General features: G+C 37.9%; 1 protein-coding gene across 1 annotated transcript in view; it reads right to left on the reverse strand.

Annotated features, from left to right (window-relative positions):
• Window positions 1–23,931, reverse strand: part of FBXO8 (F-box protein 8) — a 28,989-nt gene extending 5,058 nt beyond the window's left edge. The window contains exons 1-4 of the mRNA XM_060778700.2: window positions 23,713–23,931; window positions 10,440–10,776; window positions 5,951–6,077; window positions 3,432–3,550 (exon numbers count right to left, since the gene is read on the reverse strand). Of these exons, the coding sequence (XP_060634683.1) occupies window positions 3,432–3,550; window positions 5,951–6,077; window positions 10,440–10,768 (575 nt within the window). The 5' untranslated portion in view covers window positions 10,769–10,776; window positions 23,713–23,931. The remainder of the gene's footprint in view (window positions 1–3,431; window positions 3,551–5,950; window positions 6,078–10,439; window positions 10,777–23,712) is intronic.
• Between the last annotated feature and the right edge of the window lie 1,647 nt (window positions 23,932–25,578).

The raw sequence follows: 25,578 nt of genomic DNA on the forward strand, positions 1-25,578 counted from the left end.
ACACTGGATCAAGCATATTTCAAATATGTATCTATTGGTAAAACTATTCAGAAAATGCAAAGGATCTTTCTACCCTAAGTAAAACTATATTTATATAGTACCATCTAAGACAGCATGGTGTAGTGGTTTCAGTGATGGACTACAACTCTGGAGACCAAAGTTTGAACCTGGGGCTCAGCCAATGAAGCCCACTGGGTGACCTTGAGCAAGACACATTCTTACTCTCAGAGGAAGGCAATGGCAACCCCCCCCCACCCGCCCCATGAACAAATCCTTCCAAGAAAAACCCGCGATAAGGTCGCCTTAGGGTCACCGTAAATCGGAAACAACTTCAAGGCACACAACAACAAACAGCATCTAAGTGCATGATACTTTACAAAGAACAGATATGACTAACATAAAGAGTAACACAGTTCCTCTCCTAAAATAATGACACAAAGCAGAGCTTCAGTGAAAACTGATATATGCAAAGAAACATCTGAGAAGGTGAAATACAAATGTTGATTGCTTCTAGCTACATGGGAGTGTCGTGCAGTAGCTTGTTTAAATTCACCAATAGCTGGTAGAATCAGATATATATATATATATATATATAGAGAGAGAGAGAGAGAGAGAGAGCTCTAATGGGAAAATAAGGTCATTACTTTAATTCTGATGTAAGTTTTAATAATGTTGTGAATGTATAAGGTACAGAAAAACTGTATTTTGAAAGGCAGCTTATATTTCTAGTTCTGGCAAAATCTTTGAATTGCAAGATGACTTGTTGAATAGTCATCATATACACACACAAACTTTTTATATGCCTGGAATCAGCCAGATTACTTAGGAAACATTGAAAATGAGGTAGAATTCTAAAAAACTGATGAAAAAAACTAATCATGAGCCAGTAGAATGTACATCAAAAGTAAATGTAGTGTTGATGTAGACACCTGATTCATCATAAACTACTTTTGGACAAGACTCAATTCATCTCAGAAACAAAACCAAGCAGAACACCAGCTGTCATGAGACACAATATTGGGGAAGTCAACAAATGACTCTGACTCTCATGCTTTTTTAAATATAAAAATGAATTGATTTCAGCTTCTTCTGAGAGAACAAACCATATACATTCATAGAAAAAATAGGCGCAATGAACTTTGCACAAGTTCTTCTTTCTGGCACAAATAAGAAGTTTATGGGAAACCATTTTCAACCGCCCATTAGTCTCATGCATTTTTATGGAATCGCTATACGTTTTGTTTCGTTTCATTCATGAGGCCCCGTTTTCATTTGTTGCTCCTGAAAATGAGATGCCTATCTGAATGTGCTTTTGTTCCGCATCCAAAAGAACAAACATTTGCAGATCATTGGTGGCAATGGCAGGACTTTCTAGGCTCTCCCTCCCCTCAGTTTTAGGGCTAGAGGTGATGCACAGAAGGTAGGGACTGGAATCAAAACATGGAAATACAGAAGTTGAGGGAGAAAGAAAATGTAGTTTTCCAAGGGCAAGTTAAGAGAGAGAGAGAGAGACTGAAGATTTCATAGAGAAAATGGATGGCACAAAACAAAAACCCGAAATAAACAAATTAGACAAAAAAACAAATGAGATATACCCAGGACTACCGCCAATGTCCACATATCTCTGAAGCAGGCCTGAATGTTTGAGACAAGTACAGTTGGCTTTCTCCCTTTAAATAATAATACGTTTCACATGTGTTCATCACAAGATTTAGCCCAGAGTCACCACAGGCTTGTATAAGAAACACAGCCGAATGAGCCCAGAGCTTTGAAAACCAAAAACACTGAAAAAATTCTTTTCTTTGTGCAACACAGACTCAACTTTAACTACAGCTGACCTTAGAAATATAGGAAAACCAGTGTTAGCCAAGGGAACACATGCATCCCTGAACACTTGAGGCACTTCTCAAAAATGTTCAGGTTCCAGGAATTGTATATTGGGCCAATATACAACATCTTTTCTAAAAATTACAAATACAACTTAAACCCTAATTCTGCACATGCCATGCATTTTGTCCCAGTAAATTACAAGGGACCTACCTTTGAGATAAGTGCATATAGAACTGGCGCACAGATCTACATGATGGAATTACAGCAACAACATTAAATGTATGTTCATATATTGGATTAGTTTGGAATCTTGACCATTGGAAGCTGAGCTTCCCAATGTAATTAGTACTGAACTGGCGTTTAAATTTTAAACATGTATGATTGTTATATATTACTATGTTTATACTTTTTATAATGACTTTTTGTATGTTTTTATGTCGGTAATTGCAATGCTTTACTATGCTGGAAACTGCCCTGAGTTCCCTGGGGGAGACAGAGAGGTATACAAATAAAGGTTTATTATTGTTGGTTTTTCTTTTTGTTGTTATCGGTGGTTTTCAACATTTAAGCTCTTTAATGTGGTTGGACTAAACTTTAATGTTGTTGATCTTCTTAGGTGGGACTCCTGGAAATAGGAGTCCAATGATATCTGCAAACTAGCTGTGGGAACTACTATATTGGATTAAATGAAGGCTAATATAGTAAAATGTAAATATTAGCACGACAACCTTTCATTGATACCAGTACTGATCGGAATGGCAGGGGGGAAAGGCATTCTAAAAGTAACCTGAAAGTTGTTGTGGAGATATGGTTTAATTAAAGAATTTTGTGCATACACAGAAATAATTACTCCCATTTTGACTGTAATATATAAGACAATATATTCACACATTTGAACTTGACTAATCACTAGAACAAAGAATAAGCAGGTGGCTTAAATGTAAGTAAGCAATTAGGCTATGTCTGAAAGGTATCTTTGGTTATTTAAAATTTGAAATACAGTGTGATCCCTATATTCGCAGGCAGCATTTACAGTGAAAACAGTAAACTAGATAATAATTTTCAAAGTCCTCCAGTTGAATCTATGCTATTCTTCTGTTGGAAGTGTTCAAAGAGTCACCCTGGAGGACCAAGGAAATGCCTTCTCTAGGAATTTGTTAGGTCTTTCTGGGCAACTTGATGATAACTTACAGCATGCCCCAGAATCATCTGGAGGACCTTGAAACAGTGGATCCTAGTCCTATGGCTATGGGGATCATATTGTATAGAACTGAAAAGCAGAATTATTCAGTGACTTTTAATAAATCCTGGCTTTTGGTCATTGCAAGATATTTACTTAATAAATATATGTTTTGTTCTATTGAATAAATTCCATAGATACTATCTGGAAAAATTTTAAAAAGTAAATACATTGACATCATTGCTGTTTAAAAAACTATTACTAATAACCCATTATTTTAGTATTTTCATAAGTTAATATACTGATATCATTGCTGTTGAAAAACTATTACTAATAACCCATTATTTTAGTATTTTCATAAGAAATGTAATGCTATTAAATAAAAGGGAACACACCATTTTCCATTTCACAATCACATTACCTTTCATCAAGATAGATCCTCAGTTTCTTCCAATTGAGTGTTCTTGTACAGAAGATAAACCTTGCTATTTCCTTTGGTGAATCATCCAGTATTCCCTTGGACATGAAGTAGTTTACTCCCTGGAACAAAGAAATGTTTTCTAAAACGTATGGCCAGCTTTTAAAATGCGCAACTGGAGTATTTAACAGGAAACAAATCTAACAGAAATTATACCTTTGAAACTACATTTCAATATGCTCGCCCTAACTGATATGCAAACAAAACATATGCTAACATAGTTGTGCTCCAGTTTTCTGTGGTATCATATTTAATTTCCTAAGGTGGGCTCACATGGAAATGGTACATAAAATGCAGTATTCAGTCTTGTTTTATTTTAAAGTGTCTTTTTTTCTTTTTGGTGTTCAGTTGTGCATTCAAATAAATCAGTGGTTCTCAACCTGTGGGTCCCCAGGTGTTTTGGCCTACAATTCCCAGAAATCCCAGGCAGTTTACCAGCTGTTAGGATTTCTGGGAGTTGAAGGCCAAAACATTTAAGGACGCACAGGTTGAGAACCACTGAAATAAATGCTTTGGGTTTCCTATCCACCTTATATATTCATGTATAACTTTAGACATTTTAGTCAAAAAATCTGCCCCCAAAACTTGGGCAGACTTATCCATGGGTCAATGTGATTAATGTAACTTAACTCTCATCAAAAAAGGAACTATCATCTTCTCTGGGTAAAGTTTCAAATATCAAAACCTAAAAGAATCACTGATCCTCTCTGCTGTGGCTCTGCTCCTGCCCTTTAGTAATGCCTGGGTATCACAATGATAGTTGCAGCCAGGGTCAGTAGTCAGCATTTTCATTTTCTGCTCTCCACAGAATGACCCTCACTTTATGGACAGGTCACATCAAAATCTATAATTCTGCCCAAATCTACTCTCAACTTAAGCATGAAGTCAACTTATACATGAATATATACAGTAACAGTCCTCCCCTCTGCCCCAGATTACTGTGAACTTCAAAGTAGTGCTTTAAAGCCTAGGATAGAAATGTTTTCACAACCAAAATGATGACAAAGAGGCATAACATCTGAAAGTTACGTCTTAGGCCTATGATCTCATGTTTTCGAATAGCCTCACCTAGCTCAGACACATTGCATTCTCAGTCCCAGCAGTAGTATTTGTCCTTAACATATAAGAGACAGGCAATTATGCTTGTTTGGTGTTGACAGGAACAGTTTCACTGCTGATATTAAAGCACAACATCAAATAGGCTTTTGAATAGATCAGGGTTGTCCACAGAGCTCTGCAACACTTTTGTTTCCTATCGTAAGGCGTTCCTATGTCAAGGTGGGGCACAGGTTAGTGGTTTCATTTCTTTTTCTAAGTGCTGGACTCCATTTTAACTATGTGACAGCATGCCATTGTGTGAACCGTGAATCAGACAGCCTTATTATTATTTTTCTCTAGCACTCTCTAGTCTCTATCCTATACAGCTGTAATATGAAGACTCTGCTATTCTCTTGTAATTTCAACTTGATTTATATTCATTTCAGTGCAGTAGGTACAATATGCAGAGAAGTAATATATGATCTAAATTACATTGTAAAATATAACTCTTCCAAGATTCATTGTGAGTTTTTGTGTCCCCCTTTTGGCTTTCAGTCCTGTTGGTACTGCCTTTTCTTTTTATTGTTACTGCAGTAGCAGCCTACAACTCCTCAGTCTGCACTTACTCAAATTTCAAAGATGTGATTTAAGCGCTGCAAATCTTTCAAAACTATCTGCTCTGTTTTGTTTTTACCACACGTTCCAGTATATATAGTTTTAGTACATTCAAGCCCTAGTGATGTCTATGAAGACATAGATGTCAATCTGGAACTAGGGAGAGAGGCAAAGTTGTTATTGCTCTTGACATAAATGCTATCATTTAGGTTACACAATCCTTAAAACAGTTTTACAAGACATAAAAAGCAAACAAGTAATTAGAAAGTGCATGTGAACCAATAATGAAGAGATTTAAAGATGTATGATAGGCTTGTGCGCACAAACATAGCACACATAGTATTTTCCCAAGCATTTATTTGAGATCTATTATTTGCTTCCATGATGCAAAGCTGCCAGGTATAACATCTCCCTGTGTAAAAGTAAAAGTCATAAAGGCCATACCTAATGCACAGTTTTAGCATGATAGACTAATTTAGCATTTTGTCTATTTATTTTCTGTATTTTTTTTTTTTTACCAAACAGAAAAACGTATTAAAAAGCCCAAAGTTAGAAAGAATATAATACAGCTACTCTCTCTTAAACTCAGTTCCTCAAAGCAAGTAAGTACTGGATTTCCAATCAAAATAACAACTGGAAGATAGTAATGGATTTCTACATTAAGTATACTTAAGATTACCAATTGTTATTCCCGAGTTGTATCAGTATTACTACCCTACAACAACCAAAGATGTAAATAGCACTTGAGAAAACAACAAGAGTCTTGGAAGTCCACGAACACTTACTAATTTCAGCAGAACTGTACTTACCTCCTCAGGATTGGCATTAAAAGTAAGACTGCCTTCATCCAACTGCATATACAGTTTTCTAAAAGAAAATCCAAGAGGTGGATTCTTATTGTATATGGAACAGTGACCCCAAGTGGATTTGCACAATCTACAAAACATCAAAGGAGGAGGTTCAGTAGAAATTCATTTCCATGCTCTAAATTATAAATTGTGAAATGTTAGGCTTTTGAGTATGCTCTGAATATGAAGTATTGCATTACTCTTTTGAATATATTACATAACAATTTAATCCTTAAACCACGTAGTCCCCAAACCTTAATGAAACCTCCCTCACTAAACCTGAAAAATGCATTTCGAAGATTTCATTTTGTCTGGGAAACAAAAGGACTGCATTTAATTTTCTCTCTTGTGGATGGGGCCGCATTGGGAAAAAGAGGAGGGAAGAATCTGTTCATGTGAATTTGGGTTTTGCTTTCAGTCAGATAACTTACATACTTGGAATCTTAATACAAATTAGAAAGCTATATTTTGTGATTAGTTACTGAAAATATTTATATGACATCATTCATCCTATCAGGTCTGAGGGTGGTATGTTACCAATTATATGAAAAAACAATAGAACTGCAGATAAAGCATTTTAGAATTACAATGATTGCTTACACCAAATCAAAATGCCTAGATAATCAAGAACATTATTGGGTTGTTGGAGGTTTTTTCGGGCTATATGGCCATATTCTAGAGGCATTCTCTGAAAGAATGCCTCTAGAACATGGCCATATAGCCCAAAAAAATCTACAACAACCCAGTGATTCCGGCCATGAAAGCCTTCGACAATACAAGAACATTCTTGTCCAGCATCAGAGACTTTCCACAGCTGAGACTTTGTGTTGCTATATAAGGTACCTCTGATAAGAACACCCAGAAATAAGTTGAGAAGAAGAAGAAGAAGAAGAAGAAGAAGAAAGATTATTATTATTATTATTATTATTATTATTATTATTATTATTATTATTTATATTCTGCCTTCTTTCCCCGAGAGGGCTCAGGGCAGATTCACAACAAACGATGGCAAACATTCAATGCCAGATCCAATTCATTAAAAAGAAACATAAAACAAACAACAATGCCCCCCAAAAACAAACTAACATAGCTAACATTGGACATAAATTATATCAACAACAGTAACATTACTTTAAAATTATTATTAAAATATTATGTAGCTAATAACGCCAGCAAAGTCAGTGGAAGCAACTAAGCCAAAACCGAGTCAGAATATAGTCACAAGTTCAAAATAGATATATTGATTGAATATGAAGTTCTAATCATCATTAGAACACAGACTGGCATGGAGAGAGCAATTCCTTCAACTATTGATCTCACAAGACATTTGGCTATTCAAGGTAAGTATTAAAACACTGGAGAGCCAACATGGTATAGTGGTTTGAGTGCTGGATTATGGCTTTGAATTTGAATTAGCTCAACCCACTACTGCATCCAAGCACCCCTTGGTTCCAGTATCTCCACAGCTTCTGTTGCTCCAGAAGCCAGAAAAAACAGAGCCGGATATACATGCAGTCCCCAAGATATGAACAAGGCAGGTTCTATAGGTTTGTTCTTAAGTCAAATTTGTTTGTAAGTCAGAACAGGTAAAAAAATTAAGTGTATGACTAGTTAAAAATATCTATTTGTTAGATCTGGATAGCATAGGGAAGCGCAACATCCCTGTGGTGTTTGTTTTGCTGTCTGTGCCTCTCTTCAGAATATTTTACCTCACTTTCTATCCTGTGATAATTAGATTTTGAAAAAATTGACATGCTGTGGAAATAACGACTGGCGATAAACCTTCAGAGGAGACACCTTTCCCCCTGATAACTCTTTCAGGAGTGAATGTCCTTTCTCAGGGGTAGACTTCTCTCACTTTCTTTTCTATCAGGCCCATTCTTAGTCACCTGTAAGTCAGATGTTTGTAACTCGGGGAATGCCTGTAGTCAGCTGACATTTCACTTTAAATGCTTTAATAATTTCCATCAACAGCTTTATACAGAAGCACAGAGGCAAGATGAAGCCCTGCAGAACTTCACAGCACAAATAGCATGCACCACTACCACTCTGCTACCTACTGGAAGCAATCCTGCATCTAGGTATGTAATCGCCATCTAATGGCTCATCTACACTGTAGAATGAATGCAGTTTGACCACATTTAACTGTCATGGCTAAATGCTATGGAATCTTGGAAGTTAGTTTGGTGAGGCACTGGTGCTATTTGGCTGAGAAAGCTAAAGGCCTTGTAAAACTATAACTCTCATGATCCTATAGCATTGAACCATACCATTAAAATTGTGTCAAACTGCATTCATTCTAAGATGTATTGTAGATGCATCCTAGGCATGGAGTATTCATATAATAGAGTTGCTTCCCCATATTATCAAAAGCAGCCGCAAAATCAATTAATAGTGTCACATGTTTTCTCCCTGTTACTTGATTAAGGAGACGATGGTTGCTATGATCTGGTTACAATCAAGTTTTGTTATGATTACTAACCAGAAACATTTTAATCTACAGAGCAATGGAAGCAAAAACTCTTCCAAACAGATACCAGTATATTCCAAAGTATATTTTAAAACAGCTTCATCACTATTTCATAAGCTAAACTGGGGAAGTACATGTGATCTTCAGTCAACCATAAGTAAGTAAGAGGTCTGGGAGGCATTTGGAGAGAGTGTTTTATGGACCAGAGAGTCAGCCACTTCCTAAAGAAAGAATATAATCTAGTATGTGGTTTGTTCATGTTGTATGGCTGCAGCAGGGTGAGATTCATACAAAATCTCAGCCTAGCAGTCTTTACCTTTCAGCTAGAATTTGGTGCCTTGTATTACAATGCTATGCATATTTTCCTGGAAGCAAGTCTTAATAAAGTTAATAAAGTGAATGGGTTTTTAATTCTAAGTAGACATATCTATGCTTGCAATGCTAGTAGCACACTCTGGATAATATTTTAAAAGCATATACGACAGATTTCTATTATGTATGGGGAAAATGCTCACTAAGAACATGGCACTAATCCTATCAAAGTTATAAAGAATTGAACAGGCCAAGGTGGTATATCATTTACCATATTCTGTAATATATTTCAAAGTGCTTTATTTGCATTAAATGTCAATTATTTTTAAAGGGAAAATACATTTAAAACTGTTTTCTATAGTAAAACAGATTTAAAACCACATTACATTATATTGGACTGTTTTACACTCCGTTTCATAGCAGTAGAAAACATGTTGATTTATTTTACCATGCTGCAATGTCATTCTGTGAAAGCATAGATCGGGATATGGCATGCAAGTTTCCACAAATGTTGGACTACAAAAACACGTAATCCTGCAATGCCACGTGGGAATTTTGTGGGATTATGCTACTGCATTTCTTCAGTGAGAAGTGCACATCTGAATTCAACTCAGTATAATAAATGTGTAAAGTTACAGAAGTGTTATGCAGCAAAAAGCAAATACTATAAGTATCCTTCTGTATAACAATTTAAATAAAATAAAATCCCTTTTAGCAAGAGCCATGGAAAATATTAATGGAAACTACACTTCCATTATTGCTTATAAAATAAGTCCCTTGTTGTTTTTTCAAGTACTACTTGTACTTGAAGCAAGTAATCATTTATTAAATCATTCTTCTATAAATAACTAAATCAACAATGCATTTATTCTTTTGATTAGGGCAAGAAGCACTTCAGTCACATTAGAAACAAAAACAATGTTAGAAAAGCTTTAAAGAAACTTACACCTTGTTGTTAAACCCATTTGTGCTATCACATTAAATGTAATATATCTCAAGAAGACAGAAGTAACTCCAATTGTGGGGCTGAAATCTTGTAAAGGATTTTCTTGTCTAACCTAAGAAAAACATATCAATAATGCATGCCCACATTTGCGGAAGTTGTGCATGCAAATATCATTTCATCCATTTGGAAATGTTGATTCAAATTCCACATTTGAATAAGCAATGAGAGGATGGGTTTCTGTTTCTGAATACTATTGGTACATGTCAGTTTCTCTTTTAAAAATGGTCATTTCCCAATTAGGCCAAAATGCTGATCTGCTAAACATTTGCACTAGCAGCTTCACAGGCTTTAAGAAGACCAGAGTTAGCAACTGAATGATCTTCATAACTGCTATGTTCAAGAGTAGCTCTGCGATTGACCATAAGGAGCCACTATTCAGTTTTGAGCAAAGATTAATCTGACATGCTTGAAATGGTTCAGTATTTCGAGAGGGCAAACTCTTTTCATTCTGCAGCATGACCACAATGCAGTTGCTTCTCAATTTTCATCACTCGTCTTATATAATGTAAGTTGAACTATAAGCAACCCTTTAAAATCATTAAGTACAATTACGCAGTAATCCTTCACTTCTGATGTTTTGTTTAAAGAAGCAAATGTTATGCAAAAAAATTGTGGATTTAATTGGTATTGTAACCTGTGCTCATGACCTCTCATTTACTTACCCTTGCCACAGTAGCTCATCATTAGCGAGATCCTGCCAGACACATGAAGCTAGGCAGAGGTCTGTTGCGTTCAGGTATGACAAAATGGTAAAGCTAAGCTCAGGAGGCAACATTTCCAGGTTGATGAACCCTTCTTGTTCTTTTGATTTCCGAGCTTTTAGCAGATGGTAAATGTCAATGCCTCCTTGGGCATGCTTCCGATGATTTGTGTTTGAAACATTATTAGCGGCTATCCTTCTACCATGCTCTCTAGAAAGATAACTTTGTCCTGCATATCCCTGGTGTTGTAACTGCTGGTTCCTGGCTACTCTCCACAGCCCTTGACCCATCTGCAAGCCTGTAGGATGTAAACAGAAAAGGAAAACAAAACAAATCAAAACAATATTAGGGCAGTAATATTTCTGGAAGCAAAATAAAGGCAAGTGCACTCAAATCCTACTGAAAAGACACAACAGCCCACAGAATGAAAAGTGATGTTTATGTAAGGTGGTCCCAAACTGCAGGAAAGCATTTTTTTTCTTCGTGTCAGGAGCAACTGAGAAACTGCAAGTTGATTCTGGTGTGAGATAATTGGCAGTCTGCAAAGACATTGCCCACGGGATGCCCGGATATTTTACCATCCTGTAGGAGGTTTCTCTCATGTCCCTGCATGAGAATCTGGAGCTGACAGACAGGAGCTCACCTCGCTCCCCGGATTTAAACTGTCGACCTTTGGGTCAGCAGTCGTGCCGGCACAAAGGTTTAACCCATTGTGCCACCAGGGGCTCCACAGGAAAGTATGAGGAAACCTTAATATGTGCTGTCAAATGTTTGTACAAAATTACCAAGTGGATGTTGAAGAGATCGGAATATAGCTTATGTCCCAGAAAATCCACATTGAAGTCTATGAGGCTATTTCACAAGAATGCTTTCTACTTTTTTGTTTTGCATACACTACATACAGGACAATAAAACTTTACATAGATGCAAGACTATTTTTTTCTTCTGCAAAAGACTAACATACATAGTCTGTTGGTAATTGTTAACTAGCCCACTTGCTGATGGGGTGGAATCAGGTGCTCTAATTACTTCAGCAGCCAGGGATTATTTTCCCAAGCCATCTGATCTGCAGCAAAACTGCTGGAAAAATTCAAGATAGCAGGGGATCTAGAAATGAGATACTAACACTATAGAATCAGAAATAAAATTCCACATTCCTTATAACGATTCTGGCTTCCTAACATTTGAAACATCTGCGAGCTATAGTCTACCAATGCAAACAAATAACAAAAGAAGTTCTGTAAAGTGCTCAGGCTTACATTTTTGGGGGGCTCTGGGGAAGACCACTTAATAGCAAGAAGTAGACACCACAAACACTTCTGTATGACCTTCCATGAAGGCATCCCCCGCTACCCTCCAACAAATTCACTATGAAATGGGGCATATGTAACTGTGAATGTTTTATATCTGACACTGTAGAGAATGGGAGGACAAACTAAATTTCTTTTTTAATGTTGATGGTTTCTTCTATTTTTATTTTTTCTACAAATAATTTGAAAAAACCCAAAATCCTCTATATAAATGTAGTCAGTATACTTTCCCTCTCCCCCACACACAGATATGCAGGGAGAGAGAAGGTACAGCACATTATCAGTTAAATGATGGATTGGTAGCATTATCATAACTGCACTTTGAGAATTCAGCAAAGACCTCCCAACTCAATTTTTATTTTAATCTCACTCTCTGTTAAAGTGTGTTTTGTTTGTTAATTGACTTCTGTAGGAGACGGCAATTAAACAACATCCTCCCTGAAGTCTAGTTCAGCCACCTTATAAATTAGGCACCTACAGTACGTTTTTTAAATAACAGCTTGTATTTACTATAAAGGAGAAGGGAAACTATATAAGCTCAAAGTTCCTTATCATAAAACCTACTCATTTTAGTGAGGTTTGTGCCAGCAGAACAGGCCCCAAATTCCAGCCCAGCGCTCTGTTCTACTGTACACCATACAAATGCTTAGACAATGAAAACACTGTTTTAAAGGTGTTCATGTCACACAAAAGAGAAGTTGACAAATCCTTTATTCTTAATCACAGATATAAAGTTTATTTGGACATATAAAAAGTGATCAATAGGGAGAAAAAGTATAACAGTAATCCAGTAAAGATGGAGCCAGAATGTTACTAGGTGCATTATAGGGCCAACTAAAAAATTTCCCTCCAACTCCCAGAAAACTCAGCCCTCTGGATTAAGGGCTCCTCATTGAAGGAATGGAAGCTGAATGGATCAGAAGAAGGATGAGGGTCTGAAATAAGTCTGAAGTTCTCTTCTGCCCTATCATGATCAAACAAGCAAATGCAGGCTTTTTAAATGGAGGTGTAGAGCAATTTATAGACTACCAAACAAATTAACTCTCTGCTTAGCTGGACCATAGAAGTATTTAAAAAGAAGTGAGTTTGCATTAGAAGGCACACTGTGACCACATTTCAACTGTAACATTTTGATGTACTTGCAATTCTGCTCTGGTAATATGCAAAAAAAAAAAAAAAAAAAAACTTGAGAGGTGCTAAAAGAAGGAGACACATTTTAAGGTAAACAGATGCTGAAACATAATGATCTTTAAAAACTAAAGATTGCTGCAATCATCTTTAACTCTAGCATAGTTTATACAATTTCACCCTAAATATTAAACATCAAATATTGAGCAACACTGAATGTGGGAACAAATTTAGGCAACAGAGATGTGAAACTGAAGGGAGTAAGAACAACAACAATAATAAATCTTTATTTATATCCTGCTTTTCTCCCACAAAGGGACTCAAAGCGGCTTCGAACATGTTAAAATCTGTTGTTGTTGTATATTCGTTCAGTCGCTTCCGACTCTTTGTGACTTTATGGACCAGCCCGTGCAAGAGCTCCCTGTCAACTGTGGCCACCCTCAGTTCCTTCAAAGTTAAGCTAGTCACTTCAAGGATACCATCCTTATATAATCAAATACAATATAAAATCAACAATCAAAGACACTAATATAAAATATAATAAGCAATCAATAAAACATAAATAAGCATTTACAAATGATATAAATTATTGTGTTGTCAAAGGCCAGAATTGCCAGAATCACTGGGTTGCTGTGAGTTTTCCGGACTGTATGGTTATGTTCCAGAAGCATTCTCTCCTGATGTTTAACCCACATCTATGGCTGGCATCCTCAGAAGTTGTAAGGTCTGTTGGAAGCTAGGCATATTATTTGAGAACACAGAAATGCTGAACCACTCTAACAACCACATCAGACTACACAGAGAAGTCACTGAAATTCACAAACATGTGGACAATTTCAACAGAAAGGAGGAAACCATGAAAATGAGTAAAATCTGGCTACCAGTATTAAAAACTCTAAAATCAGGGCAGTAAATAAAGAACAACACTCAGAAAACAGGGGAATTCCAGACAGGAAACAATCAGCGCTAGCTAGCTTTATGTTTTGTGTATATTGTTTATATGCTTATATGTTTTATATTTTAATGCTATGTTGTTTATTTTATTGCAATTTGTATCTTATTTTATTGTATTTTGTTGTTCAGGCTTGGCCTCATGTAAGCCGCCCCGAGTCCCTGTTGGGGGAGATGGTGGTGGGGTATAAATAAAGATTATTATTATTATTATTATTAGTTAACACCTCCCAACAAAGGTTCCCCCAGGCAGGAAGCAGCCAGGCTTTGAAGCTGCAAGGCTATTCAATGCTAATCAAGCTAGATAATTGCAACATTTACACTTGCCTCAAACAGACGAGAGCTCTTTCTCCCACCCTGGACATTCCACACGTATATAAACCCCACTTGCCTAGATTCCAACAGACTTCACAACCTCTGAGGATACCTGCCATAGATGTGGGTGAAATGTCAGGAGAGAATGCTTCTGGAACATGGCAATACAGCCAGCAACCCAGATATATATTATTGTGGTGTCTTGGCAAATCTTAGTACCTCTGATATGTCCGATTGGCCATGTGTTTCTTTACTTAATGCACGTGGACTGTCAAGAAACCCTAAAAGAACAAAGAAAGTACTATGGCACTTTTTAAACTTCTGATTGAAAAGTTTCCCTTCACTTCAAACACAAATCAATCTGGAGTCAAGAGGAACAATTTACTGATTGGCTAGAACAAATGTATAAGCTTGCATTGCAATGAGCTATGAGCAATTATAACAAACATACATGATTCCAGTTCTCTCAGTGAAAATAACAGACACATTAGTTAAGTTGGGCTAGTCTTCCCTTAAGTGGTATGTGATAACATATAGATGGCAATGTATTCTTATGCTACTTGCACATCAACACAGATCAAAGCATATTACTTTCTCAAGTTATCAAAAAATTAAGGTGAAAATTAGGGAGAGTTGCAGGCACAACATGAAGTCACGTCTTCTACTCTATATCCCATGAAGGCAAAGTCTTTGCTGCCTGGTCAGTGTGAAATAAATTGAGCGCTGTCTATGGTGCTGAACTAAACTCTTTGTCCTGCAATACTGAATCAATGACACTAACTGCCTAAAGTTAAAGGAGCCAAATGATTACAGGCATTCCAGAGAAACCCTTACAGATTGCATTCAAAAATGTTGCCAAAATGGCATATTGTATACAACTGGCCTTTAAAAATGGGTGATACTTGGGGATACTGGGGGATTCATATATTCTTTGAGAGAATTGCTTTTTGCACGTTTTTATATTGGGGGGGGGGGGCTTTTGAGTGGTTTTGGTGCAAATGTTGACCATAAATAATGCTTTCTCCCACTCTGGACATATTCCACTTTCCTAGTTTCCAACAGACCTCACAACTTCTGAGGATGCCTGCCATATATGTGGGTGAAACATTAGGACAGAATGCTTCTGGAACATGACCATATAGAAAACTCACAGCAACCCAATGCTATTTCTTTTGAAAAACTGGAAGAATGGGGGGCTTGGGTGGTCTGGCTTCAGAAGTCACAAACATGGGGACTGGTGATCTCATGTATTCTGGGAGTCATACTTTTTCTGCCCCAGTACAGGTGGACTAAACTATTTTAATTCCAAGTACCTCTGCTGATAAAACTGCGCCAGACATTTTTTTACAACAGATAATAACACAAATGTTTTGTCATTGTTGCTGTGGTGGCTTTAATTTTTGAAATATTGATTCATCTTAACAACATTACTAAAAATAGCTTCTGCTCTACTTTATGTTCAGTAACAAATGAACAGGCTACACAGATAAAAACAGACTGACATATATTACTTGTCTAGCCAATGAATGCTATTAAACTATAAGCTGAAGCTTGCCTGTAGCTTGTCCAAGGATTTATCTCTGCTTTTCTCCCCTAGAAGCAATTATTTTTAGCTTTGTGATAATCCCTTGATGGAAATTCCAGAAACTCACTAGAATATCATGATGAATCCTTCTGTTATAAACACTGTACAGCAGAAGGAACAAGTAGTAAAACTGTATAGATTTACAGAAATTAAATAATTTTATGAAATTTAAAACTCACAGTGCTTTCAAGTTTCAATATACACATTAACAAATCAATTCAAGATTTGTTCTGATTTCTATAAACAACTATGCATTATTCTAAAGTTTGTATAGGAAAAGCATTGCAGACCCCACCTGAAAATTTGAACAGAAGCCAACATTGCACATATGCATATTTATTTAGAATGCCTCTATTTATTTCACTATGATATGTTTTCAAATTTTTACTAAATTCTTCTCATTTGAAGGAATTGCACACCACTCCTGCATATAACATATGTAACAGTGATTTACAACATACAGTCTTTATCCTTTTGTTCTCACTTTAATAAAATACTTTTCTCATTTCTTATTTGTTAAACTGTCTGGTTTTATTGATTTTAGCATAGCTGCAGATATGAGATGCAACTAAGTAAACATTACAACTAAATTATTAACCATTCATCATGAAATCTGAAGCACAAGCAAGAAAGAAATACACACCCTATATCACAGAATTGTAGAAATAGGTTAATTCAAAGGGTCATCTAGACCAGGGCTTCTAAAACCTATTTGACACACAGCCCCTTTTTGCCTGAGAAATGTTTACATGACCCCAGGTATATAGGTATAAAAATCAAACATTTACCTATAATAAATCAGCATTTATAAGTCTTGCTAAACAGGCTGATTTTCCTTGTGGAGTACAGCAGAGTCCACTGTAACTACTGCAAGTTGTTGCTAACAGATTTGTGCAATTGAATGGCATTCAGAAACGTTTTACTGTTGCCAAATGTTTCATGACGCCAACATTGAGCAAAGGGAACCCCATATCGGGTGGAGACTCGCAGTTTAAAAAGAAGTGGTCAGACCAACCCTTAGTTAAGCCTAGGAATCTGCAACTACAGTATCCCTGTCAGACAGACATTCAATCGTTCCTTAAAATCTTCTGACAAAGATGAATTCACTGCCTTCCATTTCTTTAAATGAAACATGTGCAAGTACAATATTGTGTCAACGCAAATGGAGATGGTATGTTTTCTGTGCTGCAGGTCAAGAAATGGGAGTCATTCCCAAGTTGTTGTTTGCACTGACTTTCTCAGATGAAGCACCAGTTCAACCAAAGAGAGTGCAGGGAGCCATGCTATTTAAGTAGTTCTGCTGAAATACTAGCTATCTTCAATTCCACATCTCCCCGAACTGTTCTGATCCTAACCAGATGATGTAAGAACTCCGTGTCTTGAAGAATTTACTTTCCCTCTTTCCCTTACCATCTTTTTTATTTGGTGCTCCCATCATGCTTACAGATACATTGGTTTTGAAATAGTAGGGGATATATTTGGTAATTGTTCCTATCTCTGGGACTCATTTCCTAGAGAGGTTAGATTGGCATTTTCCGTGCTATCCTTCCAAAGGCAATTGAAGAGTTTTGGCAGGCTCAGGGAGAAAAGGTCTTGCATAATGTGCTGTATTGTCTAGTTGTTATTTTATTTTTAATTAACCGTCCCCTGCCATGAGTTGCTGTGGCCCAGTCTGTGTGTATGTGTTTTGTGTGTGTATATATGTGTGTATATGTGTGGTTTTGCGCATGTGTTGTAATGTACTTTTCATTTTTTGGCTTTTAAAGTCTCTTCCACTGTGTTTTTCATTGTTTTTATGAGTGATGGCCACTTGTTGGCATGATAGGTGTATTGTGTCCAAATTTGGTGTCAATTCAACCAGTTATTTTTTGAGTTATGTTAATCCCACAAACAAACATTGCGTTTTTATTTATATAGACTAGCTGTCCCTTGCCACACATTGCTGTGGCCCAGTCTGTGTATGTGTGTTTTGTGTGTGTATATATTTGTTATATGTGTATATATGTGTTTGCATATATGTGGTTTTGCGCATGTGTTGTAATGGGGTTTGTTTGGGTTTTTTTGCTTTTAAGTCCCTTCTGCTGTGTTTTCCAGTGTTTTTATGAGTGATAGTCACTTATTGGCCTGATAGGTGTATTGTGCCCAAATTTGGTGTCAATTCATCCAGTAGTTTTTGAGTTATGTTAATCCCACAAACGAACATTACATTTTTATTTATATAGATGGTTATTTTGTTAACTGGTTTAAATCTTATTGATAGTGTTGTTATATTTTTATTTTTAGCTGTATGTTATCCAATATTTGTCAGCTGACTTACAATGTCAATCTTACCCTACACAGGTTGAAGAAAAAACAAAGCTATGCCCTGATAGGACTTGAACTTGTTTCAATTAACTGTGATGATGCATATAAGGGCACCTTAAATAGTGTTCAGTTGCACATTGGGAGTTTCCTTTGTACAACAGCCCACAGTGTTCCAGTACCCACTGAGCAATAAGACTTCTTGTGCAATGGTCACATTGTTTGGATCCATTTTCACAAAAGTCCCAGGAATATCTCTAATGCCCTCCTTTCCTTGTATTCTCAATGAACCATAAAGTTGCATAAAACTAGCATTGTTCAACTTCGCAAATCATAACTAAATTAATAATGAAATAAGTATTTGGCAAGATGCCCATGTAACAATTTTGTCTATGCTCTTTTGTGAGCAACAGTCTTGGCTGAAGGTTAATGGTAGAAATTAAAATTCTTGAAATCAACCCAAATAAATGTTTCCACTGAAGTCTTGATCAGATAAAGCTGGGAAGGAGTGATCAATAAAAACAAAGTGAAGGGATAATGAGGGATAAACTCTAATTCCTTCACATCATTTTCTTGGGACACTCAATGAAAGACTGCCCACAAAAAGAGGTAAAGAGAAACACAAATGATACAAGAATAGAAAAAAATGACTAACATTGCAAAAAAAGATTAAACAAAGATGAGACAAATTCTGAGAATGTGACTTCAGAGGGAGAAATGAAAAAAGGAATAAAAAAACAAGAAAGCACTGAAATGTGTGTTAGCAGAAACCTGATGAGAACAGAAATGACAGCCATGTAAAACCAGCTGAAGAAACGAAGGTGTGTGGCCACTTTCAAGTAACTGGGACAGAAGGCTACAGAGGGTAATTCCAGCTGGATGGAGAAAACTCCAGATAATTGATTGCATCTCTAAAAATAGAGGGATGCATACAAGCCACTTCACAACCACTATCATCACTTTGTCTACATTTCTCCTCCCTCATCCCCTATTTCTTTACAGGTCTCCATATTCTACATTCAGACTGCTCTGTTTTATTATCCCTGCCAAGTCTGCATATTTCAACACATTCTGCTCTGCTTGCTCTCACCCTGCTGTTACATCTTCTGGTTCCCTTCCCATGGCACAAGAGCTTCTTCCTCCACATCCTATGCAGAAACTAAATGACCCAGCAGAGATGGCAGTCCAACCAGGAAACTCTACAAGACTGACAGGTAAGGGGAAACTGGAGGTGCTGCTCATCTATATATTAGTGAAAGCATTATATTGTGAACGCTAGAACCTTATCAGAGGCGACATCTTTGCAAAATCACTGTGAGTGACAATACAAAACACCAGAAGTAATAGATACTAAGGACATGATATTATCATCCCTCCACCTAAACACTTGGGTGGATTTTGAGAGACAGAATAAAATCATGGAGGCATTCAAAGGAGACAACCTTGTAACAATTAGTGCCTTGAACTACCCTTGCTTTGACTGAATATGCATATTCTTGCCATGATAAAATGGTACACATTTCTAGATATGCTAAATGGCTGTGTTCCAGAACAGCTGGCCATTGAACTGGTTATAGTTCATGGCGAGGTGACACTAGATGACCTGGTACTATCTGAGACCTATTGCAAAACGTAAGTATGGTCCCACTGATTAGAAACAGTGACCATAAGACTATTACATTTAATATACATGGTAGTTAGAGAGCATCAAAGTAGTCCAACATAGGGCCCTTCTGCACAGCCCTATATCTCAGAATATCAAGGCAGAAAATTCCACACTATCTGAGTGTGGACTCAGATAACCCAGTTCAAAGCAGGTATTGTGGGATTTCCTGCCTTGATGTTCTGGGATATAAGGGGTATGTGGAAGGGCCCATAGACCCATCTGATTTTAAAAGAGAACTTGTCTATATAATGAAATAACTGGTAAAAAAAAGAAGCTATAAGGAAAACTCAAATGGGTTAAATGTCTCTATGATGTTGGACAAGTGTAAAATTTCACAGTAACAGAAGAACTGCTAGAATGCATTAGTGGTCACCATCACGACTATCATGGCTATTTACTAAAGAGAAGATATTACAGATACAGTTGGTCCTTTGTATCCAAGAATTTTATATCAATTGATTTAAGCACCCAGTCTGAATACACACCCACACCCTAAAACTAATCATTTATATAATGTACACTGATTCACTATGCTACTGTATATAATGGGACTTCAGCATCCATAAATTTTGGTATCCACAAACCATCTTAGAACTAAATCCCAGTGGGTAATATGGGTTCACCACATCACAATTTCGTTCCAAAACTTAAAATGTTAAAGTTATATGTCTTAAATCATCATTTGTAATTTAAAACAAGTAAAAAGTAAGACAAATATGACTAAGGATTCCAGTCTTAATAGTACTAAATTTAGGTACTCCTTCGTTGATCCTTATAAAACTATGACCCATCCCAATAATTTTTTCTTTAAATAAATAAAAAAATATGGTGAATGTTTCTTAAACTTGTTCATTTCACTGTAAATTATCTAACATATGAATATGGTTTCAACCTGGATTCTTTTAATATTAATGTTGTTTAATAAAGTTTTAATATTTGTATATTTTAAGTTGTATTGAAAGGCTTTTCGTTTATGGGGTGAAAAAGTGGGATATAAACATTTTTAAATATATAATTTTTATTCAAAAAACTAAAATTCCAAATGTAGTATCTAATAAAAACATATGCAAGAAGAACATATTAAAACAGTATCTGCATCAAGAAAGTACATCGTAGTACAGTTTCCTTAACATATTAATAAGGTCAACTAAAATCAATAGGGATCAAAGTTATATATTAAAAGGTTTATTTATATCCCACTTTTCTCTCCATAATATTTATAATAATATTATAATGCAACACAATATAAGAGAAATAATACAATATAATATTAAATATATAGGCGATAGTATGATAGCCGTGACCCTACGCAACGCTGATTGCGCAACGTGGGTCTGAATTAGGGGAACACGTGGGCGAGACAGTGCAGGGAATGAGAGACGCAGCTGCGATAGACTCGCCAGACAGAGGAATAGGTAATGGAACCTCTGCCCCCCTTCTGCCCCCCATAGCTTGCCTGAAAAGGGGGAGGGAATGGCACCCCTACCCCCCTTTCTACCCCCAATAGATCGCCAGAAAGGGGGGAGGGAATGGCACCCCTGCCTCCCTTTCTGTCCCCCATAGCGCGCCAGAAAGGGGGGCAGGGAATGGCACCTGAGTTACATTAGTTCACTGGTATCCTGTGTCAGCTGCATCTCTCACTTGTGCCGCTATCTGGCACACGTGTTCCCTTCATTAATTCAGACCACGTTGCGCAACTAGCATAGGGTCCCAGCTATCATACTATTGCCAATATATAAATAAAGTATACAATAATAATAATAATAATAATAATACTGTAATATAATAATACAAATATATTAAATATGCTACTAGTAATATATAATCACATACAATGACAATACCGTTTTATTATTGTATATTGGTATATTTGAAATTGTAACATTTTTCATTTTGAGTCTCTGGCCCCTTCCACACAGTTGAATAAAATCCCCCATTATCCGCTTTGAACTGGAATAAATGGCAGTGTAGACTCAGATAATCTAGGGCCCTTCCATACAGCCCCATTATCCCAGAATATCACGGCAGAAAATCCCACAGTATCTGCTTTGAACTAGGTTATCTGAGTCCACACTCAGATACTGTGGGATTTTCTGCCTTGATATTCTGGGATACAGGGCTGTGTCGAAGGGCCCCTAGTTCAAAGCAGATAGTAATAATAATACAATATTATAATTATTATGCCCCCGCTGGCGCAGTGGGTTAAAGGCCTGTGCCGGCAGGACTGAAGACTGACAGGTCGCAGGTTCAAATCCGGGGAGAGGCGGATGAGCTCCCTCTATCAGCTCCAGCTCCTCGTGTGGGGACATGAGAGAAGCCTCCCACAAGGATGATAAAACATCAAATCATCCTGGCGTCCCCTGGGCAACATCCTTGCAGACAGCCAATTCTCTCACAACAGGAGCGGTCGCTCCTGACACGACAAAAAAAAATTAGAATTATATATTTACATTACATGTAATATTACTAATAATATTACAATATAATGGTATAGTACAATATAGTAATATATAATACTGATATTTTACTATGCTAATAATATAATATATTGTATGAAAATATATATTGTAAGGCGCTCTGAGTCCCCTTTGGGGTGAGAAGGGCGGCATATAGATGCCGTAAATAAATAAATAAATGTATTGTCGAAGGCTTTCATGGCTGGAATCACTAGGTTCTTGTAGGTTTTTTTCGGGCTATAGGGCCATGTTCTAGAGGCATTTCTCCTGACGTTTCACCTGCATCTATGGCAAGCATCCCCAGAGGTAGTGAGGTCTGTTGGAAATAGGACAATGGGTTTATATATCTGTGGAATGACTGGGGTGGGGCAAAGAGCTCTCTGCTGAAGCTAGGTGTGAATGTTTCAACTGACCACCTTCATTAGCATTTGAAGGCCTGCCTGAGCCTGGGAAAATGTTCTGTTGAGCGGTGTTAAGATGTGCCTGGTTGTTTCCTCTCTGCTGTTTTGCTGTTGTAATTTTAGAGTTTTTTTAATACTGGTAGCCAGATTTTGTTCATTTTCATGGTCTCCTCCTTTCTGTAGACTCCTGCAGAGGTGAGAGGACCCCTCTTGTCCTTTGCTGAACGTAGCATTTGTTGGATTTTCTTGGTGGGTTTGTAGATTGTTTGTATGTTATGTTTCCTCAGCTGGTAAGCTGGAGCACCTGATGAACCAGCCTGGAATAAATAAATATTTTGGGATTTTCTGCCTTGATATTTTGGGGTCCCTTCCACACAGTGGAATAAAATCCCACATTATCTGCTTTGAACTGGGTTATATGGCAGTGTGGACTCGGATAATCCAATTCAAAGCAGATACTGTGGGACTTTCTGCCTTGATATTCTGGGATGTAAAGCTGTATGGAAGGGCACTTATCAAGTCTTCAGTCCTGCCGGCACAGGCCTTTAACCCACTGCGCCAGCGGGGGCATAATAATTATAATATTGTATTATTACTACTATCTGTTTTGAACTAGGGGCCCTTCCACACAGCCCTATATCCCAGAATATCAAGGCAGAAAATCCCACAGTATCTGAGTGTGAACTCAGATAACCTAGTTCAAAGCAGATACTGTGGGACTTTCTGCCTTGATATTCTGGGATGTAGCGCTGTATGGAAGGGCACTTATCAAGGTAGAAAATCCCACAATATCTGCTTTAAACTGAGTCCACACTACCATATATTCCAGTTCAAAGAAGATATTATGGGGTTTTATTCAGCTGTGTGGAAGGGGCTTAAGTATAGAGAGATAAAGCGGAATATAAATAAATAAACAAAATAAAATCTCTATGAATTTCACAGTCTTCCTAGGCAAGGGATACATTGAGATGGGCTGCTCTGAAATATAGCCCACAGCGCCTGGTATTCCTTGGCGGTCTCCCACCCAAGCGCTCACCAGGGTCGACCCTGCTTAGCTTCCAAGACCAAACGGCTCCCGCTGCCTCCAGGCTGCTGAGGCGAGAAGAGAAAACGCGCTTTACCTGTCCGAAATTGAGTCCCAACCGCCGCCGCGACGAGTGCTGTGCCAGTCAGTGCCCAAGCTTGACAAGGAGGGTCTGGGGAGATGCGGAGGCGCTGGCGAAGCCCTGGCGAAGCGCTCGTGTCCCGCCCCAAACCGCGAGCGGCCAAAGGTGGAAGTTCCCTGCTGGAGCTCTTGAGGTTGCCGTGTATGTTGTTACCGGAAGTGACGCTCCCCTCCTCGTCCGTCGCGGAAAGCAACAGCCGATTCGCCTTCGCAGATTCCGCTGTCAATTTGAGGAGGCTTAAGCGTCCTAGGATATACTATCAGATTTTAATTTTTTAATAGCGGTGGGCCGAGCTGAGTTAAAGGTAGCTCTCCGCATAACTGAGCGTTGTTCTCAAAAAAAAATTTTTTGACAAGCGAGTGAGGTTTGACGAATCTGCCGATTGGGAAACGCCGGATGGTTTCGATTTCCCGCGGGAGAGCTCAAAACAGCTGCTCCGTCTGGGAGATAAGAGCTGTGCCTTCCCTCCGTGTGTGGAAGGGCCCCTGCCATTCCGCTGCACAGAACCTCACACTTTCTGCTTTGAACTGGAATATATGGCAGTGTGGACTCAGGACCCTTCCACACAGCCCTATATCCCAGAATACCAAGGCAGGAAATCCCACAAACTGAGTTATCTGAGTCCAAACTCAGATAATATGGAATTTTCTGCCTTGATATTCTGGGATATAGGGCTGTGGGGAAGGCCCCTGAGTCCATACTGCAATACATTCCATTTTATCTGAGTTTGGAGTCAGATAACCCAGTTTAAAGTAGATACTGTGGGATTTTCTGCCTTGATATTCTGGGTTATATGGCTGCGTGGAAGGCCCCTCAGGGTCCTTCCACACAGACATATAACCCAGAATATCAAGGCAGAAAATCCCACAGTATCTGCTTTGAACTGGGTTATCTGAGTCCAGCCCACGCTGCCAGTTCAAAAAAGATAATGTGGGATTTTATTCAGATGTGTGGGAGGCCACAGCCCCTCCCTAACAGGATCTGATCCCAAGTTTTCTGTTTTAAACTGGATTATATGAGTCCGCATTGCCAGATAATCTGGGATAAACTGAAAACCTGGGATCAGATCCTGGAATATAAGGCCTGTCTGGAAGGGCCCTGAGGTCCCTTCCCCACAGCTGAATAAAATCCCACGTTATCTGCTTTGAACTGGGATATATGGCAGTGTGGATTCAGATAAGGAAAGAATAGTTAGAGGATTTTTTTTAAAAAATGCACAAAAACTCTTGAACACAACTGTCGCTGTGATTCAGCACTGGCTTGATACTCAGGGCCCTTCTACACAGTCCCTATATGCCAGGATCTGATCCCAGGTTTTCTGCTTTAAACTGGATTATAAGAGTTCGCACTGCCAGATAATCTGGGATAAACAGAAAACCTGGGATCAGATCCTGGGATATAGGGACTGTGTGGAAAGACCCTCAGAGGTCTATAAACAGCTCACAGCCTGCGTAAGGGCTGAGTGTGGACTCAGATAATCCAGTTGAAAGCAAATATTGTGGGATTTTGTTCCTTTATATTCTAGGTTATATGACTGTGGAAGGGTCCTCAGACAGGACCTATATCCCAGAATCTGACCCCAGGTTTTTTTTTTTTGCTTTAATCTGGATTATATAAATCCACACTGTTGGATAATCTGGGATAAACAGAAAATCTAGCTTCAGATCCTGGGATATAGGGCCTGTCTGAAAAGGGCCTCAGGGACCTTCCACCAAGCCATAGAACCCAGAATATCAGGGCAGAAAATCGCACAATATCTGCTTTGAACTGGGTTATCTGAGTCCACACTCAGATGTGGGATTTCCTGCCTTGATATTCTGG

The sequence above is a fragment of the Anolis sagrei genome, chromosome 5 (genome assembly GCF_037176765.1).
Source record: "Anolis sagrei isolate rAnoSag1 chromosome 5, rAnoSag1.mat, whole genome shotgun sequence".
Taxonomy (NCBI): domain Eukaryota; kingdom Metazoa; phylum Chordata; class Lepidosauria; order Squamata; family Dactyloidae; genus Anolis; species Anolis sagrei.